This window comes from Arachis hypogaea, chromosome 3, assembly GCF_003086295.3.
Source record: "Arachis hypogaea cultivar Tifrunner chromosome 3, arahy.Tifrunner.gnm2.J5K5, whole genome shotgun sequence".
NCBI classification, from domain to species: domain Eukaryota; kingdom Viridiplantae; phylum Streptophyta; class Magnoliopsida; order Fabales; family Fabaceae; genus Arachis; species Arachis hypogaea.
Window position 1 is genome coordinate 74,173,728 of NC_092038.1, and position 21,679 is coordinate 74,195,406.

At 35.0% G+C, this 21,679-nt stretch overlaps 2 protein-coding genes across 8 annotated transcripts; one reads left to right on the plus strand and one right to left on the minus strand.

Annotated features, from left to right (window-relative positions):
• The first annotated feature begins 8,421 nt into the window (after positions 1–8,421).
• Positions 8,422–15,539, plus strand: LOC112790713 (homeobox-DDT domain protein RLT3). Of its 3 annotated transcripts, none has more exons than XM_025833250.3 (16): positions 8,422–8,648; positions 8,863–9,186; positions 9,498–9,556; positions 9,629–9,907; positions 9,989–10,205; positions 10,319–10,419; positions 11,133–11,219; positions 11,329–11,460; positions 11,595–11,735; positions 11,957–12,079; positions 12,295–12,753; positions 12,863–13,246; positions 13,397–14,014; positions 14,437–14,541; positions 14,645–14,846; positions 15,014–15,539. In XM_025833250.3, exons 2-16 carry the CDS (start codon positions 8,895–8,897, stop codon positions 15,031–15,033), a joined length of 3,219 nt encoding a protein of 1,072 aa, XP_025689035.1. In that variant the 5' UTR covers positions 8,422–8,648; positions 8,863–8,894; the 3' UTR covers positions 15,034–15,539. The 3 variants fall into 3 exon arrangements, with proteins under 3 accessions (XP_025689035.1, XP_072089207.1, XP_072089206.1); XM_072233106.1 differs by having other exon boundaries at positions 8,463–8,756; XM_072233105.1 differs by having other exon boundaries at positions 8,469–8,751.
• A 1,085-nt stretch (positions 15,540–16,624) lies between these two features.
• On the minus strand, positions 16,625–19,611 carry LOC112790712 (ABC transporter I family member 6, chloroplastic). 5 transcript variants are annotated; one of them, XR_011879985.1, is made up of 7 exons: positions 19,057–19,611; positions 18,614–18,835; positions 18,401–18,523; positions 18,123–18,299; positions 17,819–17,916; positions 17,098–17,214; positions 16,625–16,843 (listed from the first exon to the last, which is right to left on the minus strand). XR_011879985.1 is itself a non-coding variant. In XM_072233108.1 (7 exons), exons 1-5 carry the CDS (start codon positions 19,330–19,332, stop codon positions 17,827–17,829), a joined length of 888 nt encoding a protein of 295 aa, XP_072089209.1. In that variant the 5' UTR covers positions 19,333–19,611; the 3' UTR covers positions 16,625–16,843; positions 17,098–17,109; positions 17,819–17,826. The 5 variants fall into 5 exon arrangements, 2 of the variants coding, with proteins under 2 accessions (XP_072089209.1, XP_072089208.1); XR_011879984.1 differs by having other exon boundaries at positions 17,098–17,233; XR_011879983.1 differs by having other exon boundaries at positions 17,098–17,243.
• Between the last annotated feature and the right edge of the window lie 2,068 nt (positions 19,612–21,679).

Below are 21,679 nucleotides of genomic sequence, written 5' to 3' on the forward strand. Positions count from 1 at the left end.
AAAACATACATATATGCATATGATGTATGCTTGCCCTATGGCTGGCAAGTCTCATCTGTTAGTTATATAGCCAACCCAACATGTCTGGTAGCTAACCCAGACATTGTCCTTTTGAAAACTAATGAACGGTATAGTATCACAATCCTCACCTGGCGGGAGATACACCACCATGAACCCAACCATTGCGAGCGGTACACCACCACGAATCTCGCAAGATCTTCAATTGGAAAAACAAGACACACGTGGGTGGTAAATAACCATGATCCTCAAAAACACATTCACAACCCGTGGGTAGTAAATAACCACGATCCCCACATACATTTTCAATAGAAAAATAGCACACACGTGGGCGGTAAATAACCACAATCCCCACAAAATAATTTCTTATCAAATCTGGTGAGTGGTAAATAACCACGATCCCCACAAAACAATTTTATATCAAATTCATCTTCTTTATAATTTAATTCATTCAAAAATTATCATCATCACACCTCCCATTCCATTCATCAATAATTCACACTCAAAACATAATTCTCTTCTTAACTAAGAAAAACTCAAAACATAATACTTTTCTTGATAAATTGAAACTCCAACATAATACTTTTCTAAATAAATCAAGTTCCAAAACATAATACATTTCTTTTCTTTATAAATCAAAGTCAAATAATATAATTCTTTTATCCATAGTTGTCTAAATAATACTTCAAATTAAATCTCCAAATTTTATAAAAATTTCGACAACATCTCCTTTAAAATTCGAACTTTGCCACCCTTCTCGGGTCCTAACCAAACCACCTTTCAAACCATTTTCAAATCATTTCCAATAAGCCAAACCAATTCTAATATCAAAATCATTTCCAAATCTCAATTCATTCATTATTTAACGCGCGCGCACACACACACACACACACACACACATATATATATATACATAACTCAACCAATCCTCAATCTTCAATCATCAATACTCACATTCATCAATAATCATTCATCAGCTCCCATCAACAATATTAATTAACACAATTCCTACAACCAACTCAACAAAATCATCCTTCATCAACTCATTTGCAATATAATTTCACATTTCCATCGAGGTTACTAGAATTAACATATTCCCACATTTTCAACATATCCTATGATCATCTAACCTATGTTTTCACAAAACATTATATATTATCTATGAGAAACCAAAACTATACTTTGGCTGATTCCTCCCTAAACTCGGAACACTTAAAAAACCTCTCCTTTCACAACCTCCAAGCTTCCAAATGTCAATTCCTCAAGCTTAATCACCCAGATTTTGTTCCAAACTGCCCAATTGAACTCCATATCAACAAGAACACAATCTATTTCATACAATATCACTATAATCAATATAGAGTTCACTAAATTAGAAATTCACCAAGAAATAGGAGTTTTTTTACCTTACCCACGGCTCAAATGAACAAAACCCAATAGTTTCCTCAAGCTAACTCAACCCTAGAACATCAAAATCACATAATCTATCAAACTTAAAACTTTGAATTTCAAAATTTGGGAAGAATGGTTGAGTAAGAAATTGCTAGATTCTTACCAAATTGATATGTGGGTTTTGTAGAGAATTCCAAGACGAACGTGTGGGCGCTAATGACTCGTCAATCGGAGTTCCAAATTGAAAATTACATGGAATTGAATTTTTGGAGGAGGGTTTCGTTTCTATTTCTCTCTTCCTCCTTGAGTGTTGCTGCGTTCTTCAAATAGGGATGGAAGAAGATGAGCTGAGGCTATGTTATTTTAATAAATTGAGTTGGGCCTTGGGCCCGGTTCAATTCATTGGGTCCAATATTGGATCAAAATTTTTAAAATTTATGTCAAAATTCATATTTTAATTATCTCTACTTTATTAAACTATAAAATTTAATTCTCTAATTTTTTTAAATATTAATTAATTTATTACCTAATTATTTATTAATTTTTTGGGTTTTACATAGTGAAACCTTTTTTACTAAGAAAATAACACACTAAAAGTTAGAATCTCAAAACGGATGGTTCTGTGAGGGTTATAGTCCCTAATTTTTATCTTACTAAGGAATTGAATACAAAATATTCTGTAAAATTTGATTAACTTGGTAAAAAATTTTAAAGGGTCTATATGGTCAAAATCTAGTATATGGTTTTCTTTTTATTAAAAAAATAAGAGGATGAAGAGAGAAAGAAGAAAACCACTAATCAATCTCTTATCAGATGCAATGTTTTATTTTTTAAAATAAAATTACTAAAAAAATCAAAACAAATGGATTACTATATTCAAGCTAACAATAATGACTTCAAAATTCAAATACTCCAAAAACGTGATGGTGCAAGTAGTGCAAGGTAGCAATCTAGTTAAACAAGCTGCTGAATTTCATGCAAAATGGAAAGAAGAATAAAGGATTATGAGCAGGAAGGAGCAAAGGAACAAAATAAAAGTGCAAAAATAAAAGTAAGCTGCTAAATATAACACATGTAAGCAAAGTGTAAGACAGCAATCTAGTTAAACAATGTAGCAACTGCAAGGCAGAAATAAACACATGTAACTATCTTAAATATAACACTCTGCAAACTAAGCTACTTAATTTCATGCAAAGTGGAAGGAAAAATAAAATGATTATCAGGAGGAAGGAGCAAAGGAACAAAATAAAAGTAAGTTGCTGAATATAGCACGTGTAAGTAAAGTGCAAGGCAGCAATCTAGTTAAACATTGTTGCAACTACAAGGCAAAAATAAACACATGTAACCATCTTAAATATAACAATCTGCAAACTAAGTTGCTGAATTTCATGCAAAGTGGAAGGAAGAATAAAGGAACAAATAGATGAACCTTAAATCTGACCATATTTAAATAGATGAACCAAATTCATTAACTTGTTTTGCGGTGGAAGTAAGTCAATTGTATCTAACAAATACGGTCCGTTATACCTGTTTCACAATTGAAGCAACCATAATTTCTTAGAATTATGGCGATTACCTAGAGTTAATCCCATTTAGTCATCTTTAATATTGGGAGAAATTCAAATAGGCATAGTCAATCTTAATCCATAGATCTTACTCATTAATGGAAACAAAAACAACTAACAACTCTAAATCACTAATCAATATTGGACATCAACAATTCTCGTGTCACTAACCACGACATGATAATTACAAGAGTGAATCCAATTAGTCAACCTCTAATGATGAGATAAGTCAACCAAGTTTAATCAATCTCAACCAATAGGTCTTACTCGTTAATAAAAATGAGATTAATTAAAATCTCTAAATTATCAACCAATTTGGACATTAGTGACTCAAGGTCACCTCAATTACTCAATTCCAAGCCATGAGTGTAAAAATCTACCCTAACTAAGAGAAGTATTTTCACAAACACTTGAAAGGTATAAAAATAAAACATGGTAAAATTGTAATAATAATAACATCTAAAAAGACCAAATACAAGAAAACAATAACAATAACTCAAACAAGCATCAAGAAAACATAAAATATCAAATTGCATTAAAGAAAACCAAAATTAATAAGAGTTCATGAAACTAAAAGCAACAAAATAGAGAAATTAACAAGTAAAATTAAGAGAATTAAGATGCTAGAACAATAAAAAGTGAGGAAAACTAAATTAAAACAAGATCAAAACCTAAATCTGGGGAGAAAACTAAACCTAAAACCCTAAATTCTAGAGAGAAGCAATAGCTTCTTTCTCTAGAATTCTAACTTAAAACATGGCCTAAAACTATTCTAATTTTTCCTCCATTGATCCTTCTTGAGTTTGGCTTGAAATACTTCAGAACTGGGTTAGAATTGGGCTTGAAAAGGCCCTGAAATTGCTAGCCACGTGTTTTTGTAAGTGAATCTCGTGCCATCAATCATGCGTACGCATGGCCATGAAATGCTCCAAACTTCATTTTTCATGAATTCTCCACTTTACATTCTTTTTCTTCACTTCTTCAATTCAATCTTTGCCTTCTAAACCTAAATAAATCAATAAACAAATCAAGGCATCGAATAGAATTAAAATGAATTAAATTTAACAATTTAAAGGCCTAAAAAGCATGTTTTTACTCTTAAGCACAATTAAGGAAGAAATCACAAAATAATGCTATTTCAATGAATAAATACTAGATAAGTTGATAAAATCCACTCAGTTCAACCCAAAATTTACCATAAAATTATGGTTTATCATTCATGTTTCCCCATTATTCGCAAAGAAGCTTATATAGTAGGGGATGAGTTCCTCTACTCTTACCTCTTCTCCCCTCATGATGGAATAGATAAGGACTACTCTTTCTATTGTTACTTTAGAATGGTTGGATGTTGGAATTATGTTATTTTGAATAAAGTCCAACCATTATTTAACAACAGGGATCAGTTGGGTCCTTCTAAGTGTGAGTGGCTCTCCACTTGTACTCATCGTCCACTGTGTGTTCGGAAGACAAATATCTTAGAGGACTTTTTTCAAGCTTTTATCTCCGTTTAGCCTTATTCCATAATTATAGTAATCATCCCCCAAGTTATAAGCTTGAGGAGGGATGCGGAGAACTCTTCTAACACTCTTGGAAACAAAATCAATATTCTTTCCCCGTACATAGCTCTTGAATTCTTCAAATGCATAGTTGGTTATTTTCCATGCATTGACATAAAACTCTCGCACTTAAGTGGCTCCTAATTACTCGAGAGGATTAGCCAAGATTTTCCACTTTCTTCTTACTATCTCGCTTGAAATTTCTGGATAATCTTCGAGTTTCGGATCAAACTTGACTTTAGGGTTGATTCCTTTATTTATTCTTCAAACAGTTTTTTATACCTTTTTCATTCTTCATAGAATGATTCACTCTCCTTTTGAAAAAAAGAAGTGAGTTCATTCCTAATCGGATTACATTTTTATTATCAGTCGTCATTCTTTCTTCCTCTTCCCTTTGCATGTGCAATAAAAAAAAAGATCAAACGTATCTTACAGTATACAAGACTTAAAGAAAGAAGAATAAAGAAAAGAAAAGGAAAGAAAAAAACATAGAAGAAAAGAAAAGAAAATAAAAGAAAAGAAAGTAAATGAGATCTAAGTTAGGATTTAATCGGACGTTATGTTGTCAATCTCAATTAATCTCCGAAAACGGTGCCAAAAACTTGATGAGCGAAAAGTAAAGCTCACGGATACCGGCAGGTGCACCGGATCTTACAAGTAATACCACGATGAGTGGATATCATTTTCACGAGAATTAAAGGATTGAGCAAGTAAATATCAGATTAAATATATAATTAGATTAAAATAACCTGGATTGATGAGGGCAAAACTTGTATATTGCTTGGAATCTTGAGTGCTTGGGAGACAGTGAACTTGGATGTTGATCGAGAGAAGACAGTGATGGTGAGAGTCAAGGGCTTCGGAGATGTATATGCTTTTAGGAAAACTAAACCTTGTTTGCTTATTTTGAAGTATGTAAATATCTTTCACGACAAATCTTTAGTAACTAATTTCCAATTCCTTGGTGTCTCAGTTTCTCTTTAATTAAATTGTTGTCAGTTAATTAATTAAAGAGTTTAAGCACAAAAACTTATTCAATTTCTAATAGGATTTAAAAGTAGTCCTTAGGTCGAATTATATGTCACGTATTCAAGCTACTCATGTCCAATAACCTTGGAAGAAAACATAATTTTCAAAAGTTGTTCTAATCCAAACACTTATTCAAAATTAGAGTGATTGAAATTCTTGCATATGTCGCACACTAATTGAACCACTATTCCTAACTGAATTCAAAGAGTCATGTGAAAGAGTTTTCAACCTTTAATTCAATTATCAAATTTTATAATTAAATTAAAAGAATTCAAAAGGGACTCGCATACCTTCCGATGATGTTAATCTGAATGAAGAACAAATAACTCAATCATGAAATCAATGCAAGACTTCAAAATAAAATAAACGTAGATTCATAATCCATAGAAAACATAAACAGAGCTTCTAACCTTTGACAAAGGATTAGTTATCCATGGAATGAAAGAAAAACAAGAAGAAAATTGTGCTGAGGAGCGGAATATCCCCCTCTGTAAACAAGGTTCGCTTATTTATATCCTAATTCTAGGATTCAAATTCAAACTATCCTAATCTCATCTGTTGGAGAAAAAGATAAGATAACTAATTACTGACTTCAATTTCAAATTCAAAACAATAATAATTCAAATCAAATTATAACGACGAAATCCTTTATGTTTCTAGAAAGAATTAATAACTAATCTTCTAGAGTCCTCAATATTTTATATGTGATTAAGACTTCTAATGATGTGGATAATTAAGTTTGGGTCTTAATTGTTACTTCCTGAAAGTTGAAATCGTCTTATATTCGGGCTTGTATTACAGAAAATTAGGCAAAAGCCCGAAATTCCACCTTCTAGGGAGGACACACGCCGGGTGTGTGTATGGAGTGCTTAGAGGACGCTCGGCGGATGAAGGGAGAAAGGTGGGTCCATTGAGCGTAGATGCTGTCCGCTGGGCATGGAGAGCTAGCCGCATGGTGTATGCCCTTGGCCGCCAAGCGTGGGCTCTTGTCTGCTTGCCATGCATGCTTGGGTGCCTTTGATTGTCTAAGTTGGCTTTTAGGGCATGGTTTTGTTTCTTAAGCCACAATTTATCTGTACTTGTGTTTTCTTTGTGAAAAAGCTTTGGTTCTTGCTGGTTTTAAGTCTAAAAACTTCTGAAAACACATAAATACTATTCTAACTCCGAATATTTTATTATTTATAAAATTTTATTAGAAAATATAAGAAATTGATTAAAATCTAAAAAAATGAATTAAAAAATTTTTAAAAATTACTTAAAATGACGTGTCATTAGCAATATATTAAAAAGCACTATATTTTATTTATTTATTTTTTTTGGACATACACGCACGCTAAATCCAACTGATACTCGAAGTGAGAATCGATTCTAAGTGTGGCTTAATATGAGGCAAAGTGGCAAACTGATTTGCCACACACCCTGCCTCAATACTATATATTTTGTCATTCAATTAAAAGTTAAAAACTATTTCTTTTTTTTTTTTTGTTGAACGTGAATTAAAACTGGTTCTGAGTTGAGCTTCTAACCTTTGACAAAGGATTAGTTATCCATGGAATGAAAGAAAAACAAGAAGAAAATTGTGCTGAGGAGCGGAATATCCCCCTCTGTAAACAAGGTTCGCTTATTTATATCCTAATTCTAGGATTCAAATTCAAACTATCCTAATCTCATCTGTTGGAGAAAAAGATAAGATAACTAATTACTGACTTCAATTTCAAATTCAAAACAATAATAATTCAAATCAAATTATAACAACGAAATCCTTTATGTTTCTAGAAAGAATTAATAACTAATCTTCTAGAGTCCTCAATATTTTATATGTGATTAAGACTTCTAATAATGTGGATAATTAAGTTTGGGTCTTAATTGTTACTTCCTGAAAGTTGAAATCATCTTATATTCGAGCTTGTATTACAGAAAATTAGGCAAAAGCCCGAAATTCCACCTTCTAGGGAGGACACACGCCGGGTGTGTGTATGGAGTGCTTGGAGGACGCTCGGCGGATGAAGGGAGAAAGGTGGGTCCATTGAGCGTAGATGCTGTCCGCTGGGCATGGAGAGCTAGCCGCATGGTGTATGCCCTTGGCCGCCAGGCGTGGGCTCTTGTCTGCTTGCCATGCATGCTTGGGTGCCTTTGATTGTCTAAGTTGGCCTTTAGGGCATGGTTTTGTTTCTTAAGCCACAATTTATCTGTACTTGTATTTTCTTTGTGAAAAAGCTTTGGTTCTTGCTGGTTTTAAGTCTAAAAACTTCTGAAAACACATAAATACTATTCTAACTCCAAATATTTTATTATTTATAAAATTTTATTAAAAAATATAAGAAATTTAATTAAAATCTAAAAAAATGAATTTAAAAAATTTAAAAAATTGCTTAAAATGACGTGTACTTAGCAATATATTAAAAAGCACTATATTTTATTTATTTTTATTTTTTTGGACATACACACATACTAAATCCAACTGATACTCGAAGTGAGAATCGATTCTAAGTGTGGCTTAATATGAGGCAAAGTGGCAAACTGATTTGCCACACACCCTGCCTCAACACTTTATATTTTGTCATTCAATTAAAAGTTTAAAACTATTTCTTTTTTTTTTTTTTTGAACGTGAATTAAAACCGGTTCTGAGTTGAGGACAAACTCCCAAACCGTACACGGGCTTAAATTGAGCCCAACAAATTGGAAAAGCAGGTTAAGAGAAGGGCTATCGCCTATTGGCTTTGCGATTATATATAACCCAGAAAAGCCCAAACAAAGGAGGGAAAAAGAAAGCACGATTCTGAGAATAAAGAAAAGAAAAAGACAATGGGTGCTAGTGCTGCTGAGTACTGATATTGTGGTCAGATATTAGCGTGATTAGTGATTACACATACTAATTGGTAAAAACTAAAAAGGAAAAATAAACGTAGATATTTCATTTCTGTTTCGTAAAACCCAAAACCCTACTTCCCTACTTCATGAGACTACACTTTCTTCATTATCCCCTTTCCATTCCTTCTCTTCTCTTCGACTTTTTATAATAAACACACAATTTCATTTTCCTCTCTCATTTCATTTCCCAAACCCACTGTCGAAGCTGCAATTCAGGTCAATTGCTCTCACATTTGCACAAGTTCATTCTCCTTATATCTTCTTAGCTCACACTCACTCCACTAATCCAAATTTCGCGGAATCACTTAATTTCAGCTCAGTTCAGTCAGTGATCTTCGTAGCACTGCATAAACGCATTTCCCGCTGATAATTTTCATCTAATTTTTTAGTTTCCATTAACACCTTCCATTTCTTGTTTGTGGCGGTGCAGATGAGAAGAAGCACCTAACAGCACGGACGGGAATGGAGACGGAGGAGGGAGAAAATGGAGTGATCGTGCCCCCTCGTTCCGGTGCTGGTAAAAGCCTGTTCGGAATCGCCGCCGCAGCTTCTAGAAGGATGCAACAACAGCAACGGCATAGAGAGAAGGAGAACTCTAACGCTCCTTCGCCTTCAACTTACGATATGGCTGTAACAGGGAGAGTTAGTAGAAAGAAGAAGCATAAGCGTCTTCAGGAATTTTTTACAACGGACTATGATAATTTGAGGAGCGATGGTCCTCCTATTGGTCTCGAATTTGATTCTCTTCCTTCTCGTGCGTCTCTCTCTCCCTTCCTCTCTCTGGTTTATGCTACTGATTTGTTAATTAATTTGTTCGTTCTTCTTTTATAAGCCATTATTTTAAATTGTGATTTGTACAAGTAGAGCCATGGTCGTAGTTGCTATTCAGCTGCAGAGACTGCCAAAACTGCAATATTGGGATGTTTTAAACAATGACTTAATTGCAGTAGTTTGAACAGCAGCGGATTAATAGCTAATTAATTAATTTGTTATTCCTTATTTGAGAGTGGAGATTGAGGGAGTGAAGTTGTGTTGTGTTGAATAATTTTGTCATTGATTGCTTAGGGTCAGAGAGTTACACTCCTTCATATGTAGAGGACTACGGGCCCGCCAAAATGAGAAAGGTAACTTTTATTATCGTGAGGATGAATTTTTAAGCTTCTTGTGACACCCTATCTCAGTTCCTTTTTCCTCAGGTTTCCAAGAGTGCATGTGGAAGTCACCCAAGCTTTAATAAGAAAACATCAGTGAAGAAACATGGTATGGGCAAAGGTTTGATGACAGTCTGGAGGGCAACCAATCCTTATGCTGAAGACCTTCCAAATGACTTTGATTTTGATAGCCGAGAGCAAGGCACTCATCTAGTCTCAAAGTCTATGGTACAGAAACCAGTTCGTGAGAACAGAAGAAATAAAACACAGCACACGATAAATAAGTCTCAGGACAAGAGGAAACTTTCCATACAAAGAGAAATGGTAAATAAAATGTTGAGTTTTTCAGTATTCTGGTTGATTTTGCTGGACTTCGCAAGATTACAGCTTGCTTTTATCTGGCAGGGGAAATCTAATCTATATGTAACTCAGAACCAGTCATCGGAGGAAAAATGTGAACTTGCAGTGGATAGCGCAATATTTGAGGAGGGATTTGATCAAATTTCAATGTTAGTCGATGATGAGGAGCTTGAGATGAGAGAGTTCCGAGCAGGAATCAATATGCTGTTGTGTTCTGATCATCTTGCTGCAAGTGGAATGTTTGGTTGTGCACTCTGCAAAGGTAACTTTTGCAGGAATAACTTTTCCCCAAACGTATGTGTTTTGTTCTAGTGACTGCATGAATCTGAAATGTTCTGATTATTAGCAATCACTGATTGCCTGGGTCCTTTACAGATGTGCTAGTTAAGTTCCCCCCAGATACTGTCAAAATGAAGAAACCTATCTGTTTGCAACCTTGGGATTCCTCTCCAGAAATTGTGAAGAAATTATTTAAGGTGCATATGATCAACTTTTTTGACTTGAGAGATCTTATTTTTGTGAATGCATGTTTTTCTGCTATATTTGTACCTATGTGCAGATGCACTTCTCTATACATTTCTTTGAGTTACCCTTGTATAGTATACATTTTTACTTTGGTGCTGAATAAAGGCTGCCATGTTAGATAAAAGTGTAAAATCTAATTGACATATTTACAGACGTAAATGAAAGATTTAATTGTTTATATTAAGAACTATATATCGTAAGCGTTTCTTCTTTTCTCTAGAAGATTCACCAATCATAGGTGGGTAGGCCCCTTTATTTCCTAGTTTCTCATATTAGATCTTCATATTAGTATATGTTTTGTTCTTATACTTAGTGGGGTCATTTATCTGGGTGAGATCTGATGTCATTGTTGTTCTGCTCTGGCAATTGTCTCATATTCCAGAAAGATGTTAAAATAATTTTGAGCGAAGGTTTCTATCATCACTTTCTATCCTATTACTATCTCATTTTTTGCCCCTTTTGAATGTTTGTGAGTAATTGGGATCTTATTTGTTACCCTACAATATCTGTTTGCTATGAATTGGAATAGGTTCCCTCTTTGATTATTTAAGACTGTTAAGCTTACTTTATTGAGAATATGATCTTGCTTCATTTGTTATTGTTTTGAAACTTATTTTATTACAATTGACTCAAACTGTTGTAGAACTAACTTACTGTTTGGCAGGTTTTCCATTTCCTTTATACATATGCTACAGTAGTCAATATATGCCCATTCACTCTGGATGAGTTTGTTCAAGCATTTCATGATAAGGTAATTTGTCATTCTTGACCCAGGATTATATTTCAGAAGCATTTCCAGTTTCTTTGTTTAATTTTCCAGTTTATGAAAAATGGCTTACATTGGTGGATTTGTCTACCAGGACTCGGTTTTAATTGGAAAGACTCACATAGCCCTTCTCTCACTTCTTCTATCTGACATTGAAGTGGAGCTTACCAATGGTTTTTCACCTCATTTAAATAAGTCCTGCAATTTTCTTGCATTGCTTCATTCAGTGAGTACCTTTACCTCATATTTGTGTGGTTGTGATATCTTATGCCTTGTTGTCTATTATGCGGAATAGTTCACATTAGTCAATTATCGCGCAAGATAAGAATCCTTTACATGGTTTTAATAATGATTTGGCAGGTCGAAAGTCAAGAATATTCTGTAGACTGCTGGAGAAGTTCTTTGAATGCTCTTACTTGGGTTGAAATACTTCGTCAAGTGCTTGTTGCTTCTGGATTTGGTTCAAAGCAAGGGGCCTTACGAAGAGAGGCACTTAGCAAGGTATTTCAGACAAGATCAGTTTAATTTAGATGTAAACGAACCATTATATTACAAATACTTTTGTTATTAACTTATTATTGGAAAACACAGGTTTACGTATCCTTTGTCTACTTTACTATATACTAAGATGAAATAAAATAATATTCAAATATTATATTCCATACATATATTTACTACTATACATAGCTAATGCTACAACATACATGTGCTATGTTCTATAGGAGTTGAATCTTTTTGTAAACTATGGCCTACACCCTGGCACCTTCAAGGGAGAGTTGTTTAAAATCTTGTCAGAGCGAGGAAACAATGGATGCAAGGTATCTGAGCTAGCAAACTTAAAACAGGTAACCAAGCGTGTGCTGTATGATGTTTGTCCTATTTTAATTTGGAAATTAAGAAACTAACCAGTTTCAAGAAAGTGATTTAGAAAGAGGAAAGTACAAGTTGGATGGGAGATACTACTGCCTATTTTAAAATATCTTCATGATTGTTGTTATTAGATTTTTTGAAATATTAAGATGCTATTGTTTAATTTCAACTGTATTTTGATGTTTTGCAGATTGTAGAATTAAACCTTGATGGCACAACTGGGGACCTGGAATCTTTAATATGTTCCACACTTTCAAGTGATATTACTTTATTTGAAAAGATTTCACCATCTGCATATCGTGTGCGTATGAGCACTGTTACGAAGGACATAGATGATTCTAAATCAGATATGGAGGATGCTGGGAGTGTTGATGATGAAATCAATTACAATGATACGTTTAGCAGTGATGATGATTTTGAAAATGATTCAAGAGGCGCCAACATGAGAAAACTGAAGTGTGTTAACGGTCATAAAACCAAGAATAATATGCTCAAAGTATATACTGAAATTGATGAGAGCCATCCAGGAGAAATATGGTTGTTAGGACTGATGGAGAGTGAATATTCAGATTTGAAAATTGAAGAAAAATTGAATGCTTTGGCTGCTCTAACTGATCTTCTTTCCTCTGGTTCCAGCATCAGGATGAAGGTAAACTACTGAACTTTTTTGGCCTTGGATTGTAATCCTGCTCTCAGTTTCAAATTGAGGTATTCATCTTATCCCATAAAGTTCTGATACTAAATGATCTTTCTTACAGGACCCAACAAAAATCACAGTTGACTGCCATTCGAGCATCCAACATGGTTCTGGAGCGAAAATAAAAAGAGCATCGTCAATAAAGAAGCCGGGACCATTTTGGTACCAGATTGGACAAATGCAACATGCAAAAGAATTGAACTCATCTTTTCTACCATGTCCAGTAGATTCCACATCCTTAATCTCAAATTCCAGTAACCAGGGAGAGAAGGAAAAAGGGTCAATTGATTCACATCCCATTCAATCAGTATTTTTGGGATCTGATCGTCGCTACAATAGATACTGGCTTTTCCTCGGCCCTTGTAATGCTGATGATCCTGGCCACAGGAGGGTTTACTTTGAATCTTCTGAAGATGGTCACTGGGAAGTGATTGATACTGAAGAGGTGAATTTATAAGATTATTATTGTACATAGCTCTTCTTGATTACTGAATTTTTTTTTTCTAGTCAATTAGGAATTTTAGCTAAAACATTCTATTATATGCATTACTATTCAGGTGATGATAATTGTTTGTATTGGTTATCCTGTGTGCAGGCCTTATGTGCCTTGCTATCAGTGTTAGATGATAGAGGGAAACGGGAGGCTCATCTCATTGAATCTCTGGAGAAGCGGCAAGCATCTCTATGCAGATTTATGTCTAGTATTAAGGTTAACAGTACTGGAATGGGTTCTATGTTGCATTCTGATCAATCTGAGCTGGATATGGTTTCAGAAGACAGTTATTCCCCGGTATCTGATGTAGACAATCTGAATCTGATTGAGACTGCAAAAGACACAATACCTTCAGCAGGGGCTGTGATTATTGAAGCTGGAAAGAAGGGTGAGGAACAAGTGCAAAAGTGGCTCCGTGCTCAAGGATATGATTCTTGGATTTGGGGATCCTTTTATTTAGATCTTAACGTTGTAAAATATGGTAGAAGGTCTTATCTTGATTCTCTAGCGAAATGTCTGACTTGTCATGATCTTTATTGGAGAGACGAGAGACACTGCAGGATTTGCCATACCACATTTGAGCTTGATTTTGATCTAGAAGAGAGATACGCCATTCACAGAGCTACATGCTGTCAGAAAGAGGATGTTAATACATTTCCAAATCATAAAGTTCTATCATCACAGATTCAATCACTGAAAGCTGCAATTTATGCTATTGAGGTAAATTGTCATTCATCTGTTTTACATGCTGCCTTGGAATTGGATATATTGTACAATGTTGTAGTAGATTATGGGCATAAATGAAAGGTTTTCATGCAAAATCAAGGGAAAATATACCAAAATTTTTGAAAATTAGAAAGTGGTGTTGTGCTTTTGTGTGGATATATTTACTTTGTGCCACCTGATATGTTTTGGATGGTATCTCTGTTCGAGGGAAGTATATGGGATAAGCTTGTTACTTTGATCAAAGTGTGCACACCAATGCTTTGTCAATGCTTGTCATCCTCTCCTTTTCACTGCTTCTCCAGCTTCCTGATATTTTTAATATTAATTACTTGCACTGATTTGCATATATGTTATGCATATTGATATTTTGAAGTTTGATTTTTCTGTTTCCCATTGCTCTGTTGCCCTTTGTGCAGTCTGTTATGCCTGAAGATGCCTTAGTAGGTGCTTGGAGGAAATCTGCTCATAAGCTATGGGTTAAACGACTCAGGCGCACTTCATCTTTAGTTGAGCTTTTGCAGGTTTTGTGTTTAGCCTTCTGCTTTAAGGAATTTTGCTATGTGCCTGAAATTATATTTCTCACAACTGACCTATTATTTCCTTTTCAATTTCCTAATCTTATAGGTTCTCTCTGATTTCGTTGGTGCAATAAACAAGCACTGGCTGTTTGAGTGCAACTTACCAGATAAAGTTGTTCAAGAAATCATTGCATATTTTGCATTAATGCCCCATACATCATCAGCCCTTGCTCTTTGGTTGGTGAAGTTAGATGCCATAATTGCTCCCTACCTTGACAGAGGTCGTCCTCAGAAGAAGCAGGGAATCGGTAAGTGTTTAGATACTTTCAACATTGTCACATAATACACCACGTGACATCCTGAGTTGCTAAATAGTTATAGGTTTCGTTTGTAGCTTAAATAGGGGAACCATATGCGATTGATTGTTGCTGAGATTTTCGGTGTTTGATAGCTATCTGTGGTTTTTCTCTTTCAGGCAATCATGGTCATTGCTGACGTGCTTCCATATATTGAGATAAAGGCATTTATATTATTGCAATTGAAATATAATACTGGAACTCCTTGTTCTGCACCCGGATGCGCCAGTGGTGTTCTTTTATTTGATCAGAGATACATTGCTGGCTCAACTTGGTTCCTAAATTTCAATCTGACAGCAATATGGCAAATACAGTACTGTGTATGTCGAAATCCTTTTCTTTTCGCATCTATTTTCTCGTTGATATATATTACAGGCAATCCTATTGGTCAGATGTACAGCTTTAGTTTAGATCAATTATGGGTACCTAGAGGATTTTTGGTTAACTCCCACTCATTTTGTTTCTCCACTCTCACTTCTCTCCTTGCTTTACGATGTTTGTAGTCTTCTCATTTGAGAAATCAATTTTGTCAACTTCCTCAATAATGTTGGTACTGAACGAAAATAATTTGTATGACGAGAATTATAAGGTTGAGGTTTGAGCCCATTTATACAAGAAAATTAAAGTAGCGTGTATAATTTGCAATTACACTTGTTTAAATTGACCCAAAAACTGGATTGGGGATCAACCTAGTATTCATGGTGGAGTGTTGACATATTTCGTTTATTTTTTCTGTCAGTTGCGTTAAGCCAACTCTAGTTCTATCGAAAATTTCCAATATTGATGATAATGGAATTGACAAACTGATTAAAAAGAGAAAATTCCAATTTTGTTTAGAGCCTTATTTGAAAAGTATAGAATTCAGAATTTTATGTTTATTTTTGTTAAATAATTAGAAATTAATTAAAATTATAATTTTAAAGTTATTTCAACACGCATTTATTGATCAAGTATCAAAGAATAATTTGGAAATGTTGAGCCATTGCTGCTTGTGCTAACTTTCTTTTTCTTTTTTTTTTTTGGATTTTCATTGTATTTTTTAGTTTAACATGTTAAGGACTAACTGATGCTTATTTAAACCCCACTTAAGAGTTTAATATTGACCAATAGATTATTACTTGCACAAGACAAAATTCAGACACTTATACTTATTTATGCAAACTAGTAAATTAATGGATTTAGATCCTCTAAAATTTGAATTTCATATTTATTCTTAGTCCCACCTGTGAAATAAATGGTAAGAGATCACACTTTACTCTCTAAAGTAAAATTCAAACTTTAGCGGATCCAAATCCTAAATTAATTACTAGATCAATCCAAATTGGTTTGCATGTGCTAACTTTCCTTGGCACATATAATTACTATTTAAATTCTCATCTAAAAGGGTAAAAATAAAGAGTGAATGACATTTAAAATACGAGGTTAATCAAAATGAAGAAGGCTAGAGTGCTATTAGAATTTATTGCTTTTAACCATCAGATAGTCATAAATGTTTAACAGTATGGAATAAAGTATGTTGTTGGATTACTAAACTAAAAGAATTAGACTAAAGGAATTGAATTGATGGCTATGTGGCTAATGAGAACACTAACAAGAGATTGAGATATTACAAAATACAAATTTAAACTGCACTCGCAGCAAACGTAGCATGACTGAGCCAAATTTGCAATTAATAACATGAAATGAATAAATAAAAGCCTGTCTAACAATAAAGTAGAGGCAAACAAAACTTCAAAATATCCACGCTAATAGCTCTGTTGAGAATTAAGTAGATTCATATCATAGTTTAACAGTATTATTGTATTTCTGTATCAATGCCTATGGTAATGCCCAGAAGATTAATATCCTAAGTGGTGAACACATGACATCAGCCAACACGAGCTTTACACAGAATGAAAGGAGAAAGCAGAGTATAAGTGCAATCGCTTCAGTTAACATTGCTTACATACCTACAACAAAGATTGGCAACTTAAGAACAGAACTGGGCAAACTACAATAAATATAACTACTTCCTCTCACCATCCTTACTTAAGAAATAATAATCAATAAATGTATAGGAAAAATCAAGATATAAGAGGCAACATCAGGTAACTCAGTCAAATATGTTTGAAAACAGCTTAAAAACTTAGATGGCTAAGAATGCAATCCAAGAAAGGCTGAACCTGGAAAAGAACATCTTTCAAGACAACATGGCTGAACTTACCCAGTAGTGTGCCTGAAAGAAAATATTATTCTGCTCATAATCTGCGATGATGGTATTGAGATTAATGTCGATGCAATGAGATTCAACCTTCAAAAGGTTTGCTCATCTTCTAGCAAACTGGAACAGAGAAAGGATTCTGAAAGCAACTGATTTTTCAATATATAAAATATTAACAAATATAGAAAACTAGAAAAGGGTCCTAATAGAGACTAATGTCTGATGGAATGTTATTCAACCTTTCAAGGTTTAAGTTTTCTTATCTTAGAGCATATAGGAACAGAGAAAAGCAACACTAAGAAACTCATTTCAATGTATAAAATATAGCCCAATCCATATATATACATGCACACACATATACTAATTCTTTAACATTGCAATCTTTATGCCAATAAATTAGTTGGACATCAAGCATGACTTATGAACATTAAATAATGTGCGGTTTCACACTTTCACAGGTACTTAACATGCAGTCATATACCAATATCATGTCAGAATGAATATAGATATCAGATTGAAATGAAAGCTCTAGATGACTATTTTTTGTGAGGCCTATAAATTTTACTCTTAATATATTATGGTTAATCGTTGCTCCTAATTACATATTGTCTATTTCCAAGAATGCTCCTAAAAGAGAAAGGCGAACATCTATAATACAAGGTGAATAAGAAGTGAATTTAAATTGAACAAGCACAACAAATTTACACCAAGATAATACCCTTACAAGATTTATTAGGTCAAAGCTGCAACTGTTTCATATCCCTCAGTCTCAATAGTTTCTACAATGGATATGTCACCTGTCCTCGCAATTTTCCCTTTGTCCTGAAATTTCATAATAGGAAAGGTTCATTTGTGTTATTTTGCAGCACGAGTGCATTCATACTAAGTGTCAACACCTAAGATACATTTTTCTCTAAACTTCATGAGAAAATAGGGAGAAGGAATCTTGTCTAACTTCACTCTGAATCTTATCCATTCTCTTTTAAGTTCAAAACTTATAATAGAGTGGAAGATCAGTCGCAACTTACCATAACATGGACATGTGTCGGATTTAAAAGATCCAGTATTCTTCGATAGTGAGTTATCATCATCAAAGAATTCTTTGGGGCACGTATACAATTGACTGCATTTGCAACATCTCTGAGTGCATCAACATCCAATCCAGAATCAATTTCGTCCAGAATAGCCAAGTCTGCCCCCAAAACCTGCACCATGGATGGAGGTAAGAGTAAAAGAAGTTAGGACAGAACAAACACTTATGATTCAATCACAACTTACAATAAAGAAACTAGGACTTAAACAGTACCGCAAGCTGCAAAATTTCATTGCGTTTGCGTTCTCCACCACTGAATCCTTCATTGACATTCCTATTGAGGAAGTCCGGCTTCATGTTAACAAGCTGGAGTTTCTCCATCAGGTAAGAGAAGCACTGCAAGACAGAACCGCATACTCAGCTCAACAAACAATATCAGAAACAACTGGAACCATGCACAGCCCGATAAGACAAAAGATGACCCACCTCGAGTGGTCCAAGCTCAGGGAGGCCAAGCTTTCGCCTCCGTGCATTATATGCCATGACCAAAAACTCATCATTAGAAACACCAGGAATCTCAACAGGGGACTGGAAACTCATAAAAAGACCAGCTAGTGACCGCTCCTCGGGTTCCATTTCAAGCAAATTCTCCCCTTTGAACACAACACTGCCTCCAGTAACCTCATAATCAGGGTGACCCACAAGAACCTGCAAAAGGAAAATCCATAATAATCGAATCAACTCTTTTCTTTTCCCTATTCACTTTCATTCCATGTATGGCATACCATAGCATCATAAATTCCTTAGCTTTACAGTAATCAAAATTCTTCATCGATACACAGAATAGCGTAGACTTTAATTGAGCAACCATCTTGAGCAGAAGACTAAAAATTCAGTTAAAAATGAAAGAATTTAAGAAATGAAGGTACCTTAGCAAAAGTGCTTTTCCCGGAACCGTTCTTTCCCATGATGGCGTGAACCTCTCCCTCGTTGACCGTGAGGTTGACGCCGTGGAGAATCTCGACGCCGGATTCCAGGATCTTCGCCCTCAGGTCATTGACTTGGAGCAGAGGCTGCGGGGTGCCGGCGGCGGAAGTGGCTCTGACGGCGAGTGAAGAGGGGCGGTGGCAGCGGTGGGGAGGAAGCGTAAAAATCGAGGGATTGAAAGCGGGAGAAGGATGGAATGTAAGTGATAAGAGTCCCATCTCACTCTCAGTCTGCAAAACCAGAAGCAAATACTGAAACAAAAAATCTCTTGTTTTTTGTTGACTTATTTGGAAGATGAGAATCCTTAATCCTCTTCTTAGAACTTACGATAAAGATTAAGATGATGATGATGGCCGTTTACTTTATTATTATTTCCCCCTACTAATCCCATCTCTCTCCCGTTTTCTTTCCTTCTTTTTTTTTTTTTTTGGTCGACTCTTTCCTTATCATATGAGCGTCAGAAGCCCAGAAAGGACACAAGGGCCAAGCCTAAGCCCAAACAATTCATTCGTCGTGCCGGTTCTTTTGAGATCTATTACTCCGTCCAAAAAAGAAAAGGGCTATTACGACACGTCTTTTACTTCGTAGTTTGTACTTTTTTGATATCTACTCCAAAATCAAATGATTTGATCAAGCTTTCTCGTTTTTTCATGAATATGCTTGCTTGGAATATAACGGGCTGTGCAAATAAATCTTCCATGCACACTCTTAGAGAAATAAATGAATAGTATTATACTGACATCACTTTACTCTTTTGAAACTAAAGTTAGTGGAGAAAGAGTGATTGTGTAGTAAAAATATAAATTTTTTGTACATAAATAATTTTTAAAATAATTTAAAGATATAGTAAAAAAAAAGAGTCAAGTTCTTCTTAAAAGTGTTGAATAGAAGGATAGAACTCAAAAGAACATGTTGAAGAGTTGAATTTTTTTTAGTGGGAACTAAATTGGTGAAAGTGGATTGATTGAATTTGGAGTATAAAGAGTGTCATCTAGTTAGAAGAAAACCAAATTAAATGTCCATTCACTAATGTCACATGTCATGAGCTTTAGTTTAACTTGTGGAAATCAACTTCTTCCCTTTCTAGTTGAAAAGATTTGAAGTACCTAAAAATATTTGGGGTAAAAGGAGTAGGCCAAACATCACACTATAACCATTGGACAATAGATTCCCTCCTCAAAATGGTTTGACACTATAAAAGGACATCAAGCCACCTCTTTAAAGGACTTTTCTTTGAAACTTAGAAGCCCAAAAATTTATCTTTTTCTCTTCTCAAATTTCTCCCATTGTTCTTCATTTTATTCATCAACTTCACAAGCAAAATTGGCATTCGGGTGTTCCACCAGAACACCCGACAGCAATTAATCAACCCCTATCCACTTTAAACAAAGCTCATTCATCCTCTTGTGACATTAGTGGATGTCTCAACACTTGTTCTCCACCTTTATTCCTCATCATTAGTTCTTGTATTATTGCTTATTTGCTATTAATAAAAGTATTTTCCTCACAAGTTTACTTACTCCAAATCTCTTATCTTAATCATTTTTCATTTAATCTATTTTTCACAAAACTCACTCGAATCACTTGGTGACTCCACTAGGGAGGAAAACTTCGACGTGATGGCTGAGCCTAGCAATACTCATTCTGGGCAGAATCGACCACCTAGGCGACATTCAATAACCCCTCGGAACCTCAATCTCATCTTGGGATCACTTCAAAATGAGGACGAGCACAACTAAAAAGAAGAACACATGGAACAGCAGAATCTGGGTGCAGAGGAGAAGGAGCTCATGCCTACGCGAATTTCTTCACACCCCACGTTGGAGGTACCATTGGTCCACACACTCACGTAACCATCCCTGCTTATGTGTATAACTATATGATAGACAACCAAACAAAGATGTAAACTTTGATAACAGAAATGATGGCTAGGGATCAAACGAGGTATAGAACCCCTTTCACCACTTCCAGTCGTGAATCTGGAGAATACAGAGGAAGACGAGAACACCCCGATCACTCGTAGAGAGTTGGCGTGTATTCTAAAGAGCAAAGGAGAAGCAAGTAAACCCACTTGAGAGATAAGTCCACCATTTGGGCATCATATTTTGGCAAAACCGTACCCTAAGGGGTACCAACCGCCTACTTTTCGTAAATTTGATGGTACCAAAAGTGCCAAGGAACACATCCTGTCATTCTTGGACGACCTTGGGGTGTCAGGAACCACCAGGAGCTTAAGATCAAGGAGTTCGCAAAATCATTGACAAGAAGGGCGTTCACGTGGTATGCCAAGTTGAAAGCCAATAGCATCAACACCTGGGAGCAATTAGTGATGGAGTTCTGCAACAAGTTCCTAGAAGAGGATCCCTTTATGCACATCATGGACCTAGGAAGGGTAAAACAGAGACAAGGAGAATGATTGGTAGCATTTATCAAGAGATACAGAGATTAAGCTTTACTTTGCATAGACACCCTCCCAAAGCCACAATTAGTATACGGGTGTATTAGAAATGTGGAAGACGGATCATAAATTTATCTTTCTATGAGCAACACAAACACTTTCTCTGA

Excerpts from the sequence above, each read along its gene's own strand:
- LOC112790713 (XM_025833250.3), top strand. The coding sequence starts at position 8,895 with ATGGAGACGGAGGAGGGAGAAAATGGAGTGATCGTGCCCCCTCGTTCC. Across the intron at positions 10,206-10,318 it reads TGGTTGTGCACTCTGCAAAG|ATGTGCTAGTTAAGTTCCCC; the intron begins GTAACTTTTGCA and ends GGTCCTTTACAG. Across the intron at positions 12,754-12,862 it reads GTTCCAGCATCAGGATGAAG|GACCCAACAAAAATCACAGT; the intron begins GTAAACTACTGA and ends TCTTTCTTACAG.
- LOC112790712 (XM_072233108.1), bottom strand. The coding sequence starts at position 19,332 with ATGGGACTCTTATCACTTACATTCCATCCTTCTCCCGCTTTCAATCCC. Across the intron at positions 18,836-19,056 it reads GGAAAAGCACTTTTGCTAAG|GTTCTTGTGGGTCACCCTGA; the intron begins GTACCTTCATTT and ends TTCCTTTTGCAG. Across the intron at positions 18,300-18,400 it reads ATGAAATTTTGCAGCTTGCG|GTTTTGGGGGCAGACTTGGC; the intron begins GTACTGTTTAAG and ends TCCATGGTGCAG.